The 18049-nt window shown below is 50.0% G+C and overlaps 1 protein-coding gene across 2 annotated transcripts in view; it reads left to right on the forward strand.

The window, feature by feature from the left end:
• The first annotated feature begins 301 nt into the window (after positions 1–301).
• PAPPA2 (pappalysin 2) overlaps positions 302–18049 on the forward strand; it is a 269050-nt gene continuing 251302 nt past the window's right edge. For both annotated transcript variants that reach the window (XM_042976274.1, XM_042976275.1), the window contains exon 1: positions 302–1276. In XM_042976274.1, coding sequence (XP_042832208.1) covers positions 388–1276 — 889 coding nt within the window. In that variant the 5' untranslated portion in view covers positions 302–387. The remainder of the gene's footprint in view (positions 1277–18049) is intronic.

Consider the following 18049-nt stretch of genomic DNA (forward strand, 5'->3'; position numbering starts at 1 on the left):
TCCGTGGGTCTCTCCTGTAGTATCAGCGAGGGGAGGGGCCAGTGAAGAAGGGACAGAAAAAGAAAGAAACCTGAGCCGAGTGGGAGGAGGTTCAGAGGAACCCGGAGAAATGAACTTCGTGCTGCACGGACTAAACTAGAGCCAGGAGAAGCAGGTCAGGGGAGAAGGGAGAGGGCAGCACAGCTCACGCAGCACAGCGCCCCGCGCAGGGAGCCCGAAGACGCACTCCCTGGGTGCTGCTGCTCCTGAAAGTTTGGTCCCTGAACGAAAACAGTTTCCCCGGTGACTGCGAATCCACTGCTAGCCGTCTCCTCCTCTTCTCCCCCATCACTCCGGTGTGGTACCCAGAAGTTGACTTCTGGTTCTGTGTAAAGAGCTGGGGGAGGTATGATGGGCCCAAAGATCCTGAGAATAAGCCTGGTGATTCTGGCCGGGTGGGCGCTCGGCACTGCCGGCTCTGAGCCGGGCTGGACACGCAAGAGGTCCCTGGCTCAGAGGGGACGCCTGAACCAGGTGCTGTCGGAAGGAGAACGCTGTTGGCTGGGGGCCAGGCCGCCAAGACCCAGAGCCGCTCCCCAGCATCATCTTTTTGGGGTCTACCCCAGCAGGCCTGGGGACTACCTGAGGCCCTACCCCGTGGGGGGGCAGGGAACCCGCCCCGCGGGACGCAGTGAGCCAGCTGCCGCGGGGGCTGCGAGCCCAGCTGGAGGTGTGGGGCTGAGGGGCACAGCTGAGCAGCCAGCCGCCTCGTGGGACAGGGATGGTCCCGCTGGGCGGTCTGAGCTTCGGGGAGACGATGACACTTATCTTGGTGATGGAGGATCCAAGGAGTCTCTAGGTGAGGTTGGGACTCGGGAACGCTTGGCCACGGCTGCCACGGCTGCTACCACCTTTGTGGGCCCAAAGGAACCCAAACCAGAGACCCAAAGCAAGGGCCGGGCCAAGACCAGGCGTCGTCGCCAGGTGGTGAAGGGGCAGGTAGGGGCCGTGCAGGGAGAGCCCGGTGTCTCTCCCCAGCGTCTCCGGCCGCGGCCGAAGCATCCCCTTGTGCACGGGGTCAGAATGAGTCCGTCGGAGGATGGCATCCAGAAGGGTGGAGGGGACCCCTCCTGGGAAGCAGAGTCCCAGGGAGGACTGCCTGTCTTGTATTTCTCCGGGAGGCGGGGGCGGCTCCTGCTGCGTCCAGAAGTGCTGGCTGAGATTCCCCGGGAGGCGTTCACAGTGGAAGCCTGGGTGAGACCGGAGGGAGGACAGAACAACCCAGCCATCATTGCAGGTAACGGCCCACTCCTGGGCTCTCCGTGGTCTTTGGGGGACGGCTGGCTTCACGTTTGACGGGGTTAGGTGAAGCGGGCACAGAGAGGAAGGGGGCAGGGGCAGGAAAGCCAGGAAGAGGTGGCCAGGGAGAGAGGGGGAAGGGCTCTTATTCATCAGCACGGCCGGACTCCAGACATCATCCACGATAATGACTCTAACCACAAGAGCATTGTCCCAATGAGTATTGATCTCCTGTGGTTCTGTACATGGCGCTTGCACTTAGCAGACCTTCGGCTCACTCCCTACCCCTCCTTAAAGGGGAAGGTCTCTGGGTCTTTGTCAATGGGGAAGAGGTATCGCCCTCTATTTCCCGTAGCCTGGGCACCTTTGATGCTGCACGTGAGGACGTGAGGACAAGGACCCGTGCAGTGAGCCAGGCCCGGGGTAGGGGTAGGGGGTGCCGGGCCGTGGGAGGGGCAGGGCTGGGCCGCGGGAGGACAAGGTTGCCAGGTGCGCAGCCATAAATCCTGGCAGTTCCCCTTGCTTGGAGCAGCCCTGGAACTTTGCAGAAAACCACTATCTGGCCCGGGTCCTGGAGTCCCTGTTGCCTGTCCTAACGGTCACGTATCCATCCTGAGAACAGCGGGGTCTGCTGGAAAAGGTGGGCGCTCCCACGCCAGGCCGCTGGTGTTGTTTGAGGACGTAAAAAGGAACCGTGTAGAACTCTATGGTTTTGGTCAGAGGTAACATCTCAGAACTCTACCCGGATGTATCTTGCACTATACCCAGATCTTGGCTTTCACAGAAAGTCACCCAGAAGGACAAAGAAAAGGATGGCATTAGGAACAACTATTCTGTGGCCTTCCTGAGGTTTCCAGCAAGCGGTGGGAGTTAGACCTGTAGGTCACCGTGTACGGTCTCATTATCCCTTTGGGTGCCCCCCATGATAGAGCCTCACACCAGGCTGGGCACATAGTGGATCCATTGTAATCTCATTAGTTTGTATCATCTACAATGCCCTTTGATGTTTGCCAGTCCTGTTTGCATCGATGGGGAAACCAAACCACGGGAGGTGTGCCAGACGCAGAGCGGGAGCAGAACCCCTGAGCTCCTGAGGTGCTTGACAGCTCCCCAAATTAAAAACTTCTCAGGTTGCCGGATGCCTACAAATAAGTTTCAGCCTGGAGAAAGAAACCTGGAGGGAGGGAACCTCTTTCAGTGGGGTGTTGCTGGAACATCCCTTCTGGACACGCTGTCTCCCCCTCTTTGGCTGCAATTTCTCCTTTGGAAGCTGGGATTCCCAGACACTGAGCACTCTAGAGTCTTGTGGTTTTGCTTTATTTTAGTTTTGGGTGGGAGAGGGGGCGAGAGGAGGGAAGAGAGAAGGGGCTGGGCTGTGAGATAGGTGGTGGCAGAGAGAGAAGGAAATCCTTATTCTGGGGCCAAATGGAAGAAATAATGAGATGATTATCTGATCGGAGTTGGCAGCTTCACACCTTTTCCCAGATGACATCTTCTTGCTGCCTCATCTCGCTTCCTAGTGCCCATCTGCCAGGGAAACTGTGCTTGCAGTCTAGACCGAGACCCACGACTCCGCTTCCCCCGCCTCCTGCAGTAGCCACGGAGGGACCTGGGATCAGTTCCCTGGCTGTGAAGAATTAGAGAAGGCTCCAACAGGAATATATGAGTGAGGCTCTCAGACACTGTTGCTTTCAGTTATTAAAACCCAGAGCTGAGGGAACAGATTCAGGCCTGTGGGTGCCTGCCCTCTGTCCTATCCCTTCTGTGTCCTGTCTCGTGCTCTGCAGAGAGTGGCATCCTGAGCTGATTCCAGTTCTGGCGCTCCGTGGGGCACGTCCCCACCAGCCCCCAGTGCATCTCCCTCCCTTGCCCACCTGTCCACCACCAGCCACCCTCCCTCCTCAAATGCCACGGCACACACACTCCGATCCTTCTCTGAAGTGCCCCTCTGAACTCCCTCATGTCCCCAAGCATGTAAAATTAGGCAGGAAATCTTTTGCAGACAGTGTAGCCTCTGGGGCTTCTCCCTCTTGAAATCAAAGTGGACCCCTGTGGTGTACTGGTATTTCCCCTTTAGGTCCACACCAGGAAGGTTGAGGGCAGGGACTACCCAGGTCTAGCTCCTCTCCACCTTCTGCCCTCTATCTTTCTTCAGAGTTGTGCACATCAGAACATCTTCAGGAAAGATTTAGGGTAAAAGTCTGGGAAAGATGGGGGCTGGGAACGACGCCTTCCTTCTTTAGGATTTTAGCGGCCGGGCTCCCGAGGGCATAGGCGTCTTTGTCCACTCACTGTGCTTAGCTCCTGTGGGCCCTGGCTGAGAGACACGAGGTGGCCAAAGAAAGGTCTCCGTGGGGATAAAGGTCTCTGATTGGTTCTAACTTGCTTACTCCTATCAACAGACCAGGCCATCTCCCCTCTCTTACCCAGCACTGGCCCTGTGGCAGGTCACTGCCTGTCCCTGGGCCGGTGGGCCTTCACCTGTGCAGAATAACAATTAGATCGTGTGCCTGGGAGCTAAACGTAATTCAGCCTTTGAAGTTCTGCTGCACCACTGAGGATAATCTGAGGTGCTAGACTTGACTCCCATGCTCTTTCCCAATGGCTCTCAAACCTCAGCTTCTACCCACTTAGCCCCAGCCTCCCAGTTCTTAGTCTCCCAAACTTGGGGCATTTTCCGTTCAGTAGAGACATCAAGCCATTCAGCCACACTGGCCATGGTGAAGGACCCCCCCCCCCCCCCCCCCCAGGGCCCCTGCCCCGCCCAAGAGATGTGGGACCTCAGGGAGTACTTCGCACGCAGGGCACTAGGTGGCAGTGTTGCTTCACGCACAGGAGAGGAGGCGGCTCCAGGGAAGCCACGTAGTGGGGAATGTGTCTGGTTTCTTGGGTTGGTGCCCTTGCCCTGGCCTCTGGGTTGTCTTGTTTCATCCCCTCCCAGGGTGTTGTTGGTAGGCATCCCTTAGGGTCGGCTTCATGCAAGTATTTTTTTGCAGGACCTGTGTGATAGGGCTAAGATGGCATTTTGGGGGTTATGACCACCCTGCACTTGTAGCAACTAGTAAAGAAAACAAAATCAACTGGAGTTACCTCCCCCTCCACCCCAAACTCCCACGTTCTTCCAAAATAGGAAGTTGAACTCCAGAATGGATTGCCGGAATCCTTTTATTTACGGCCAAGGGCAACGCAGGCCTCAGCCTTTCAGTGCTGAGCTTCTCTCTGGCCCCTAAAGGGGGCGTGATGGTGCCGACTCCCTACCCCCCACCCCAGAGGTAGGCACCCCCAAAGTTGCCTGTTGCCTGTGCTCTGAAGCAGGGCAATGGAGACCTAGGAAACGGGCGTGTGCAGCTGCTCCAGTGTAGAGGCCTCCCTAAAAGTCACTTCTCAAGGGCCTGGCAATTTAGGGACGTGGGGCCAAGGAGGAGTAGCCTGAGGTCAGGAGCCCATTTGGTTGGACTTTTGGAACTCAGCAGTGGACAGAAGCCAAATTCTGTCCCGTCCTGATGAAATCCTTAAGCTCCAGCACCCACCCCTGAAACCATCCTGTTCCTTTCCCTCCTTCTCAACTTCCTTTCCCCTCCTTCAACCCCAGCGTACACAGAAGAGAGACTTTTAATAGGTTGCTCCTCACGCATAATTGATTTCAAATGTTCCCTGCAGTTGCCCAGCTGAGTAACCACCTGCAGCTCCAAGTTGCAGGAGACTGAGTCAGTAAGTCCACGGCAGGATTAGAGCCTGGGCCCACGTTTCTTCATTCAACAAATATTTACTGAGCGCCTTGCCATGCAAAGCCCGGCAGGGCACTGTAGGGAATACAAAGATGTCTAAGAAACTGTCCCTGACTTGAAGACCAGTCTTCCTCCTCTGAGGATCCAAGTTTCAGAGCATATCCCAGTACAGAACTGGGGAGTCAGACCGGCCTGGCCTCAGATCCCACTTCTGACACTTACCAGCGCTCTGTTCTCGCAATCCGTTGAACCGGTTGGAGCCTTGGTTTCCTCACATTGAGAAATGAGATAATGTCTTGCGTTGTTTACATAAGTCATATATGTAAAGTGCCCAACACGGGGCTTGGTCCATGGTACTTAGGACTTAGTATTAATGGGGGGAGACAGTCATCATTAAGCGCAGTGGGCATGAACCTGCTCATCTTTGGTTCTACCCACCAACCTGTAATTTTTCCTCAGGTGGGATGTTAACTTTCACTTCTTAGGAATTTAGTGAGCTAATCTGTGAGACAGGAATGGTGGTAAATAGGAATTTTCACAAGATGGTTTCAAGATGATTGAGAACACTAGAATCAGATGCTTAAAAGAACTCTGTTTTTTAAAATCATGTGTTCTTTTTAGCGTGGGCAGTACTATTTTGAATGAACTGGACAGTGGCACTGAAGCTTCTTTGGCATCCCAAACCTTTGTGAGAATCTGATGAAAGCTGTCCTTACTCCTCAGAAAAATGTACATGTTCACATAGTTGACACAACTTTCAGTGCTTTTTGGGTTTTCTTGAGGGCTAGTGTCTAACTGGCCTTGTTTAGGCACCTTGATGACTCTGTGTTTTGTTTTGAATGACATCTAAGAAATGCGATTTCACGGGATGCTAAGATACCCCCTTCTCCCAAGAAGGGAGCTGCGTCCTCAGGGTAAGAAGTTTCATTGTGCGGAGCACGGAGCTTCACAGAAGACAGGTTCCCATACGCAGAAGTGTCAGTGTAGACGTGAAGAGAATTTAAAAGGGCCATATGTGCTCTGTCCCCCTTTATCCAGTCTTAATGACAGGGGAAGAGCCACATACATCCCTTTCTCAGAGCTCCTCTGAGAATGAGGCGTCTGTGACCATCTCCCTCAGCTGCCTCTTTGTATGTGACGATAGCGGTCAAAATCGGAGTGGTGGCCCTCATGGGACCCTAAGGAGTTACCCATTTCCTTCCACATTATAGCCCTGCTCCCTGGACCGGGACCCAGATGTACAGCAAAGTTATAGCACCCCTACCCTTTGCATGGAAGAGCCATGGACACGCATGCCGACGACAGTCCCTGGGGGTGGGTTTGCCCACCTTGGCGAGGACGAGATACGTGAGCGTGCTTGTGTGGACGAGGCATGTGCCCTGATGGTTGTAAGTTAGCATCTGCCCATGAGGACTTTGTATCTTGTGCCTGCATGCCCCTCCAGAAGGGAGGCGACGTCTAGTGTGAGAAGTGAAATGGGCTGTTACTCCGTCCCTCCTTTCACCGCTGCCTGCTGAGCCCCCTGGCCATGCAGCCTTCCCGATTCCCTGTGTGAGGGTGATCTCTGCTTCCCCACTTCCATAGCCCTTCGGGTGTGGTTTCCTGGGGGCACACGTTGCTTCCTGCCTCGTTAGCTCTGGCACATGTCTCGTTTCTATCTGCCGAAATTTCCTCAGGAGCCAAATTCATGTCTGATTCACTTTTGTCATCCCCAGATATCCAGCACGGTGTTAGGCTGTCACTTACGTCTGCAGGACACGTAAGGTAGACATTCGATTCCTGGACACCCATTAGGGATGAGAAAAATGGTGAGAGGAACTTTCTGAAACCGGCGGCTCTTTGGAGAATGGGGCCGTGGCTCTCAAATTTCGCTTTTGCTGACTATAGAGGTGCGTCAGGGGCTTGGGAGAGGAGCTGCCGGGTGCGGGGCCCCCTCCCACCTTCATGGGAGCAGCCCCTTTCTTCGGGCAGGGTTCCTCAGCCCGAACAGTAGCCTTCCACCAAACCTCCCTTCCGGGTCAGACTGGCAGCATGGACTGATGGCTCCCCCAGCCTTTTCAGGCTCCCATCCTATTCTCTCTCGTAGTTGTCGCCCCTAATTAATTCGTCGCACATCGATCCCATCTTCGCATCTGCTTTTGCACTGACGCAGCTAACTAACACAAATGCAGATTCTGATTCAGTAGGTCTGGGGCAGCCTGAGATGCTGCATTTCTAACAGACTCCTAGGTGATCCTGCTGGTGTGGGGACCGTATTTAAGTAGCAAGACTCTAGACTTGTGAGTTTAGAGCAAGGGTCAGCAAACTTTTTCTGTAAAGGAACAGTAGTAAATGGCTTAGGTTTTGCAGGCCATCCTCTGTTGCGGCTATTCTGTCATTAGAGTATGGGAGCAGCCTCGGACGATCTGTAGATGAACGAATGTGCCAGTGTTTCAGTAAAACTTTATTTACAAGAACAGGTGGCACGCCAGAGTTTGCTGCCCTGTGATATTAAGGGCACTTCCTGTATGCCGTCTGTCTCCCACAGCCCTCTCTTGCTTTGCTTCCTAGCTCTGTGCTGTCCAGAATAATACCAACTGAGGGGCTATGGCAGTATCCACACCTTCTTTTCAAGTAAAAACAAAACTTCCCAGAGATTTCCTTCCCACAGGCAACAAGTCCTGCTAATTTCTTGGTCTGATCATTCCAGGTGGAGTTTATAGTGACTTATTTTCTATTTAAAAAAATAGCATCAAAATATAACTTCTATACTGTCACATTTAAACTCTACAATTAACGGTTTTTCTTTTTTAAGAATTGGGAGACTTTTATCAATCTAAGTTTAGAAGGTTTCATTCTACCCCGAAGAGACGCTGTCGCCCTTAACAGTCACTCCCCATCTCCCTCCTCACCTTCCCTTATCCACCACCACCAGAGACACCGCTAATCTCTTTTCTGCCTCAACAGATTTGCCTATTCTGGGCATTTGGTATCTGAACCTGGCTTCTTTCACTGGAGGCTGATCATGTTTAACATGTGCCAGAGTTTCATTCCTTCTTATTTGCTGAGTAATAGTCCGTAGATCTGTCACACTGTATTCATCCATTCTTCGGTTGATGGACACTGTGGTGGCCTCCACTTCTCGGCCACTGTGAACACAGCTGCTATGAACGTTGTGCACAGGTGGACTTACGTTTTTATTTCTTTCGGTGTTTCACTCTGTGTTTAACATTTTGAGGCACTGCCAGACCACTTTCCAAAGTGGCTGCACCATTTTGCAATCCCCAGCCATGCGTGAGGGTTCGGTTTTATATTTCTGACCCTCAAAGTGAAAAGGGTTCCTGCGACTTCACTGATGATTAGGGCCATTGCTTACATCTGATGGCACCTGGTGGTCCTTGAGAACTGTGCTGTTGTCTTGTGTGGCGGGTAGAGACACCTGGATTCTGGTGCTGAGGTCTCTGCAGTCACAGGGAACCCTTACTGGTGGAGGCGGATGCTGTCATGAGGCTCCCTCCTCCAGCTTCTCAAGGGCACCCTAAAATGGCCCTTTCTTCCCTGAACCTAGCTCTGCATGGAGGGAGCTCTCCTTTGGCCTGAATTGCGTTGCTTTCTAGTACTTTCCACACACACATACACATGAGCCCTAAATTACATGCACATGGGGAACATTCAGGCCCCCAGCAGGCATAGTACATCAGACTGTGATGGGGCAGCACCTGCAGAAAGAAAAGGAGAAGAGAAACAGAGGAGGAGGAAAAATAAAGCCCGTATGGCTCCCTCACAATGCCCTGAACTTTCTCCTGGGTTCCGGCTTTGGGTTCATTGCTGTCGCCCTGTGAGCCATTCTGTTCAGGGCCTAGTGTCTGACTCACAAGGGGCAGATTTGGGGCTTAGGGGCCGCCCAGGTATCTGTGGGGGAAGGAGAGTCACTTCCCAGTGGTAGCACAGAGGAGTTTCCTCTGAGTACGACCATGTGACCATCCTCCTTGTCACACTCCAGCGTCAGGCCTGACCCCTGTTATTATCAGTTATTATTAGGGCCTTTCCTGTCCTCACCCGCAGCCTTAAGTTCGTGCCTCTTAGCCCTTCTATGATCTCAGGGAGACAAGATCCTGAGGACGGGCTTTGAGTGACCTGCGCGGTGCCATTAGCCGCTCTCTCCCCGTCCTCTGTGAGCCGTGTGTCCTCTCCCAGTTCTCAAGGATGACCCGCAACCCGTGAGGACTCTTGGCATTGCCCTTGGCTGGAGCACAGGTTGTCGAGTTGGAAGTGCTCAAGAGTGTCAGGGCTGGGAACCAGGAATCCCCTTTGGCAGCCCAAATAAACTCATCTGCTGTTTGTCACCTGCAACACTTTGTCCTTCCTCCCTGCCCTGTCCTTCACACTCTTCTTTATTGTTCCTCTGCGGCTGCCCCTCAGAGTCATTCAGAATGTGTGCCCTTGGCTCCTTCTTGTTCCCATCGTAGTCTGCTCCTCAGGGAGGCCAAATAAAGAGGAGAGGGAGGCTGCACCTTAGTTTGGATTCTGAACATCCGTTAGCTTCAGTTCCTGATGCCATAAATAGATACATAAACTCCATGCTTCTGCTCTCCAGTACATGGAATCTGGTTACTCTCAGGGCTCGTTGCATCATACACACTGTGACCCTGGCACCTTCCAGAAAGCATATCTTAGGCTAAGTTTGTGTCCGAGAAGTAACAACATCCTCTCTTTCCCATGTTCACTGCCTACTTTAAAACAATCCTATTCTTTGAATTTAATTATTTATTCAGGGATTTTTAAAAACATTTTTTTTTGTGAAATTTATTGTCAAATTGGTTTCCATACAGCACCCAGTGCTCATCCCAACAGGCGCCCTCCTCAATACCCATCTCCCACTCCCCATCAACCCTCGTTTGTTCTCAGTTTTTAAGAGTCTCTTATGCTTTGGCTCCCTAACATTTTTTTTCTCCTTCCCCTCCCCAATGGTCTTCTAATAAGTTTCTCAGGATTCACATAAGAGTGAAACCATATGGTATCTGTCTTTCTCTGTATGGCTTATTTCACTTAGCATCACACTCTCCAGTTCCATCCACGTTGCTACAAAGGGCCATATTTCATTCTTTCTCATTGCCACGTAGTACTCCATTGTGTATATAAACCACAATTTCTTTATCCATTCATCAGTTGATGGACATTTAGGCTCTTTCCATAATTTGGCTATTGTTGAGAGTGCTGCTATAAACATTGGGGTACAAGTGCCCCTATGCATCAGTACTCCTGTATCCCTTGGGTAAATTCCTAGCAGTGCTACTGCTGGGTCACAGGGTAGGTCTATTTTTAATTTTTTGAGGAACCTCCACACTGTTTTCCAGAGCAGCCGCACCAGTTTGCATTCCCACCAACAGTGCAAGAGGGTTGCCATTTCTCCACCTCCTCTCCAGCATCTATAGTCTCCTGTTTTGTTCATTTTAGCCACTCTGACTGGCGTGAGGTGATATCTGAGTGTGGTTTTGATTTGTGTTTGCCTGATGAGGAGCGACATTGAGCATCTTTTCATGTGCCTGTTGGCCATCTGGATGTCTTCTTTAGAGAAGTGTCTATTCATGTTTTCTGCCCATTTTTCACTGGGCTATTTGTTTTTCGGGTGTGGAGTTTGGTGAGCTCTTTATAGATTTTGGATACTAGCCCTTTGTCTGATATGTCATTTGCAAATATCTTTTCCCATTCCGTTGGTTGCCTTTTAGTTTTGTTGGTTGTTTCCTTTGCTGTGCAGAAGCTTCATGAGGTCCCAATAGTTCATTTTTGCTTTTAATTCCCTTGCCTCTGGGGATGTATCAAGTAAGAAATTGCTGCGGCTGAGGTCAGAGAGGTTTTTTCCTGCTTTTTCCTCTAGGGTTTTGATGGTTTCCTGTTCTCACATTCAGGTCCTTTATCCATTTTGAGTTTATTTTTGTGAATGGTGTGAGAAAGTGGTCTAGTTTCAACCTTGTGCATGTTGCTGGCCAGTTCTCCCAGTACCATTTGTTAAAGAGACTGTCTTTTTTCCATCGGGTGTTCTTTCCTGCTTTGTCAAAGATTAGTTGGCCATACGTTTGTGGGTCTAGTTCTGGGATTTCTATTCTATTCCATTGGTCTATGTGTCTGTTTTTATGCCAATACCATGCTGTCTTGATGATTACAGCTTTGTAGTAGAGGCTAAAGTCTGGGATTGTGATGCCTCCTGCTTTGGTCTTCTTGTTCAAAATTACTTTGGCTATTCGGTGCCTTTTGTGGTTCCATAGAAGTTTTAGGATTGCTTGTTCTAGCTTCGAGAAGAATGCTGGTGGAATTTTGATTGGGATTGCATTGAATGTGTAGATAGCTTTGGGTAGTATTGACATTTTAACAATATTTATTCTTCCAATCCATGAGCATGGAATGTTTTCCAAGTTAGTTAATATATAGTATAATAATGATTACAGGAATGGAATTTAGTGATTCATCACTTATACCTAACACCCAGCTCTCATCCCAGCAAGTGCCCTCTTTAATGCCCATCGCCCATTTAGTCCATCCCCCCACCCAACAACCCCTCCAGCAGCCCTCTGTTTGTTCTCTGTATTTAAGAGTCTCTCATGCTTTGTCTGCTTCTCTGTTTTTATCTTATTTTTGCTCCTCCTATCCTGTGTTCATCTGTTTGAATTTTTTTAAAAAAGAGAACATCCAGGAAATAAATCCAGCGGCCAAACGAAAACATCCCAGTTGTCTTTATGAGGCAGCAATGAGTGGTGATGGAACACGGTTCTGCCCGAATATACAGTATGGTCACGGGACCTCCGAGTCTCAGAACATTTGACCTTGACATGGCAACCAGTTGGGATACCAAGACTAGTCATTTAGCTTATTTCTGGATTAGAAGTCCAGTTACTAATCAGAGGGGAAGTCACAGAGTTCAAAAGTTAATCAATCCATTCGTGAGTCATCAGTTGGGCGGTGACTCAGCATTTGCTCATTTTCGTACAGATCATTGCTGTACATTTTAGGAAGGTTAGGGAGGAACGGAGGTAGCTGGGTTCTGTTTGCTTCTTCCTCCACTCATATATTCACTCATCCAGTATATTGAACTTCCGTCAGGCGAAGTTTCAGGCGTTGGACCGTGTGCTGGAGAAGCAAAGATGGGGAAGCCAGGGACTGTGCCTGGAAGGCGCTCTGTGCCCAGTGCCAGGACCTGTAACTAATGATCACAGCCCAGCCGCTGGCCGGGGCCGGTTTACCCCGAGGAGCCTGAGGGTTCCCTACGGCCAGGGAAGGAGAGCTGGTGACCAGAGAGGCAGAGGAGGCCTGGGAGGCAGCAGAATTGGGGAAAGGGAAAAGGATGGGTTCCCAACATGTCAGATGGTGCAGGGGTGGCCAACTGGCAAGCCTGACATGGGCTCGCTTAGATCCAGCAGTTAGAACATCACTGGCGGCTGGGGCGCCTGGGTGTCTCAGCCGGTTCAGTGTCTGACTCGTGGTTTCAGCTCAGGTCATGGTCTCACAGTTTGTGGGTTTGAGCTCTGGATTCTCTGTCTCCTTCCCTCTCTCTCTCTGCCCCTCTCCCGCTCATGTGCACATGCGTGCTCTCTCTCTCAAAAAATAAAAGAAACATTGAAAAAATTCTTTAAAAGAATATCACTGGTGGCTTGAGAGAGAGTTTCCACTCCAGAGTTGGGGTCCTGGGAGGGGACGTCCCATTACCGTGAGTGGAAATATGAATGAATGGCTGGAGGGTGAAGACAGAGAGCAGAGTCTTTTTTTGAAAAATTTTTAAATGTGTTTATTTGTTTTTGAGAGAGAGAGAGAGAGAGAGGGAGAGAGAGAGACAGAGCACAAGCAGGGGAGGGGCAGAGAGAGAGGGAGACAGAATCTGAAACAGGCTCCAGGCTCTGAGCTGTCAACACAGAGCCCGACGTGGGGCTCGAACTCATGAACCACGAGATCGTGACCTGAGCCGAAGTTGGATGCTTAACCGACTGAGCCCCAGGTTCCCTGAGAGCAGAGTCTTGTGCTCTCTACAGAAACCCGGCTGTGAGGGAAGGGGGTGAATGTCAGAAGCAGACGCAGGTTCAGAGAGATTTCATTTCAAGGTAAGAGAGATCCAAGTCTCCAGGCCTTATTATAAAGCACTAGTAATCCAAAGGAGGACACAGCGGCGGCACCTGGGTGGCTCAGCCAGTTAGGCATCTGACTTCAGCTTAGGTCATGATCTCACAGTCTGTGAGATTAAGCCCCACGTCTGGATCTGCACTGACAGTGTGGAGCCTACCTGGGATTCTCCCTCTCTCCCTCTCTCTCTGCCCCTCCCCCACTTGTTCTCTCTCTCTCTCTCTCTCTCAAAGTAGATGAACTTAAAAAGGAAAAACCCTAGTAATCTAAAGTAGGACACAACATAAATGCAGGGGAAAATAGCGGAAGGTGAAGTAACAAATGTAAAGTGTGCATACACAGGCCCCAGTCATTCCAAGACCTTACTGAAGAAGTTTTTCTTCGACAATAACTCATGGAGTACTTTGTGCCAGGCCTGACTGTGGTCACCACACAAGCCTGAACACATGTGCTCCTCAGAACAAGTCGAGGAAGTGGCTGGAGGAGCTGGAGCACAGAGCAGAACAGGGTAGGACGCTGCCCAAGATCACACAGCCTATTCATGCAGCCCCAGGATCGGAACCTGAGCGCTCTGTTCCTAGACGACACGCTTTTGCCCGCTGGGCCAAGCAGTCTCTAACTTCTGTGGCAGGAGCAGGAAGGAGTGGGGGGCCCAGCCTATCCCAACCGAACCCTTCCCTGTTTTGTTGTTTTGTTTTTTGTTTTTGCTCTCAGCAAAGGGCTCCATCCACACAGGCCAGCACTTAGGAGTTCCTGTCCCTCACGGAGACCCCTCGCCCCTACCGCCCTCAATATATATCCCATATAATACCAGGAACCAGCCACCAAATCATGGCTACTTTACCTGGACAGTATCTTTCGGACCTGTGTGGCCACTGCCTTCCTTTTGGCCACATTAATTGCGGACGTCTCTCACCTGACGGATCGATTCATCCCTTGGCTAATTGCACCAAAGGGAGTTTTCTCAAATACAAAGCAGCTCAAGTCACTTTCCTGCCCCGACCCTTGGGTGACCACACTGTGTGCTCAGGGTCAAGTTTTGCTGCCTTCATTTGCCACACGGGACCCTACTTACGCCCTCAGACTCGTCACTGCCCTCCAGGATTGACACATGCTCACAAACCCATTCCCATACACACACACGCACACACACACACTCACTCAGTTAATTCCTTCAACACCAGACTTCAAGCAGTGACACAGATATACCACTCTTTCCTGAACCTCTGGCCTCTGCCCTTTGCCCTTTTCCTCCCAACAGAAAACCGTTTCCCCAAACCCACATTCATCTAACTTACTCTAAGTCACTTCCTGGCTTTTTAGTTAATATGATTTCCTCCAGGAAATCTTCCTTGGTCTCACTGACGTAGGTTTGTTCTCTGCCGGGTTCTCCCAGTAACCTGTATTCAGCCTTATGAAGACACTCAGAGCAACTTCCCGTAATTCCCATTCCACGTTTATTTATTCAACAGATACTTACTGGGTTCCTACTGTGTGCCAGGCACTGTGCTGATGTGAAACGGACGCACGTGGCCCCTACTCCTGTGCCATTTCTCTCCCGGGCCAGCTCCCCACTGAGCTATAGGCTGCTTGAGGTCAGGGGTTGTCCTTTGTACATGGCTGCACCCATGGCACTGGGTGCATTATCAGCAAATAAAGCTCATCCAGCACAGGTTTGATGAGCATGAATGAATGGGTGAACACACGAAGGGCAAGATGTAGGTCTTGATGCAGACTGTAGAGCGAATTCTGTCTGGAAGTAGACACAGGAAGCATGGTAATCTCCAAGTCCTATTGATTTAGAAGGTGGCCAAGAGGTTTTAAATTCACGCAACAATACCCTAGAAGGAGTGGTTACTCAGCCCCCACTTCAACTTCCTCAACTCCCCAAATCTATCAATACTTGAGAGATACTGACCAAGGTCTAGTCTCCTAGAAAAACTGGATATGATTGCAACTTGGTTTAACTATGATTCTTTCTTTTTGTTTTTGTAAGTTTATTTATTTTGAGAGAGAGCATGTATGCAAGTGGGGGGGGGAGGGCAGAGAGAGAGAGAAAGAGAGAATCCCAAGCAGGCTCCACACTGTCATTGTGGAGCCCGAAGCAAGGGCTCAAACTCACAAATTGTGAGATCATGACCTGAGCTGAAATCAAGAGTCAGAAGCTTAACTGACTGAGCCACCCAGGTGCCCCTAACTATGATTATTTCTAAATTTTCAGAAATTATCTCTTCTATTTATTTGCTTCCTCTGGTTTGAACATATGATCTCTTTCTCATTCTCTCCCTAGAACTTTTGTTTTGTGCTTCTGTTAACATTAGAGAAAGGAAGGGATAGAGAGTATACCTAGGGAAAGTTAATCTTGTTAATCTGAAGGAGAGGCCAAGAAGGGACCTGGAAACTTTCCTTGGGTTCCAAGTATTTCCAGCCTTTGCTCCTTCTCTGGTTCCCTAAAAATCTGGAGTTATCACAAACGTTTTTTTTTTAGGGGGTAGAATTCTTTTAACATAAAACACAGGCGGTACCTAGCTCCATTATTTTTAATCTATTCACTCACTAATTTATTTATTTGACACATATTTATTGAATACAAAGTAGGTATTCAAGAACTATTTTGAAATAAGTTCCAACTTTATGGAGAATAATAATAAACACTAGCCATAGCAGAGATGTATTTTAGACATTGTTTGTTTCAAGGCACATTAATAATTTGAAATAATTGCACAATAGAATATCCTTATAATCCTTATGATTCTAGCCTGTGGCATGCGTCCTGTGGATGGAGGTAATCTTGGGCACGGCTCCCTCCCTGGGTGTGGCAGTCTTACTTCGCCCTTGGACAGAGTGCTGAGTGTTACTGGCCTGACCTTAGCCAGGAGCAGCCATGGCAGAGGAGGGGATGTGAGCAGGTGGCCCCACCCCTTCTGGCTTTCTGCCCACGGCAAGGTCTGGGAACTTAGGAGAGACGTGCCATATGCTGGCTGCAGAAAGCCAGGCAGGAAGGAGGAAGGCACCTGCTGACCTTGCTGTTCCTGGAACTTCTGTCACCATCCCTCCTCCTGGCCCTGCCTCCCACCTGACTGCAGACTTCCAGTCTTTTCTCTAGTCCAGAACCATGGTGGCTTCCACCTCCCTCTCAAGTTCAAGCTACTCAGCTCAGTGGCGGGAGCCCTCTGATTGCCTGCAGGCTTCTGGGGGCTCGGCTGGATCTTGATCATGTATGTGTCACCCCAGCACCCAAGACGGGGTCTGGAGTGGAGTGGGCACTTTGAATAGAATGAATTGAGAATAATCTAGCCACTTTCCACACACAGAACCTGCTCTCTCCTCACTCCCAGAGTCAACCGCTTTCCCAAGTCAGGGAAGTCTTATCTCTCCCCTCCACATGACCCCCCTCTTACCAGCTCCTGGCCTCTGCACAAACAGACTCCCTACCTGAAAGGCCCTACCTCGATCTCTTCCTCCATCTGAATTCTTTCTTTTCCTTTTTTTTTTTTTTTTAAATTCTTTCCTTAATGTAGTGGTTAGGAATTCAGGATCTGCAGGCAGGTGTTCTGGGCTTAAGCCCTTGACTAACTGTGTGAACTTGGCAGGTTAAAGTCCCCTCATTGGTAAAACTGGCATCACGACCATTTCTCTTTCATAGAATTGCTGTGATGATTAAATAAATTAATGCACAGCATGTGCTTAGCGCTGTGCCTGGGGCGTAGTGTGAGGTCAGTCGGTGCTAGTTGCTATTTTCATCCTTCCATGGTGATGCGGTAGCACGGGAAGGACCCAAAGCCTTCAAGACACTGCCAGCCGATGGGACCGGGGCTGGCTCATGCCCCTCTTCTCTGAGGCCTCCTCTGTCCATTTTGGTCCATGCAGATTCGCTTTTTCCTGAGCTCCTATGCGTAGATGTGCATGTATATCTACTGTGACACAGTTGGGCATTGTTACTTGTAGCGAAATCTTGATACACTGGATTCCAACTACCCAGTATCCTCAACTAACCATAATGTTTTAGTGGTTCCACTTTTTTAGGAGATAGAAGCATATGATTGCAAGATGAATTCAAAGGAGGGATCTAGTAGAAACAAAACCTGCCCATCAAAATGTAGGTTCAGCTCAATCCTTTCTACCCTCTGTGGACTGTCACAGGATGTGTAACAGTGAGAAGTGATGAGAAGGATGAGGACCTTGAAGTCCTTCAGGATGAGCCTAGAAATCCCAGGCATGGACTCTCAGAACAACATGGGCCTGGTGACAACCCAGCCCAGCCTCTACTTCACAGATGGGAACGTGAGGCCCAGAGAGGGAAAGGCACTTTCCAGACATCACACAGCAGTAGGCTGGGACCAGATTCCAAGTTTTTTGGTTCCCAATTTGGTACTATTTCAACTCTTCCAGGTTGCTTTTGGCCAATTTAAGTTTCTTGTTGGATGGGGAGCCTGGGTGGCTCAGTCGGTTAAGCTTCCGACTTCAGCTCAGGTCATGCTCTCATGGTTCGTGAGTTCCAGCCCCGCGTCGGGCTCTGTGCTGACAGCTCAGAGCCTGGAACCTGCTTCCGATTCTATGTCTCCCTCTCTGTCTCTGCCACTCCCCTGCTCACACTCTGTCTCTCTCTCTTAAAAATAAATAATAAACATTTAAAAAAATTAAATTTCTTAGTGGAAAACAGAAGAAAACATTTTAGAAAGACTTTCAATAAGAAAGGGAAAAAATATGATTTTAGTCCTCATTTAACCTGAAATGCCAATTAATCACCCATTTTCCTTGTTCTTTCTCTTTCTCATGCAGAGGCCAGGCAGCCAAAGCTGTGTCACAGCAGGGCTTGACTCATAGGTCAGCTTGAAGTGTTGTCTTTGAACACTGGGCTCTGAAGACTCACCTGGATTTAATTTGAGAGCACACACCCCGAAGTCTGTTTTTTTCTCAGACTTTCAAACTGGTAGAAAAGGGAGCTCTGAGCC

The sequence above is a fragment of the Panthera tigris genome, chromosome F3 (genome assembly GCF_018350195.1).
Source record: "Panthera tigris isolate Pti1 chromosome F3, P.tigris_Pti1_mat1.1, whole genome shotgun sequence".
NCBI lineage: Eukaryota > Metazoa > Chordata > Mammalia > Carnivora > Felidae > Panthera > Panthera tigris.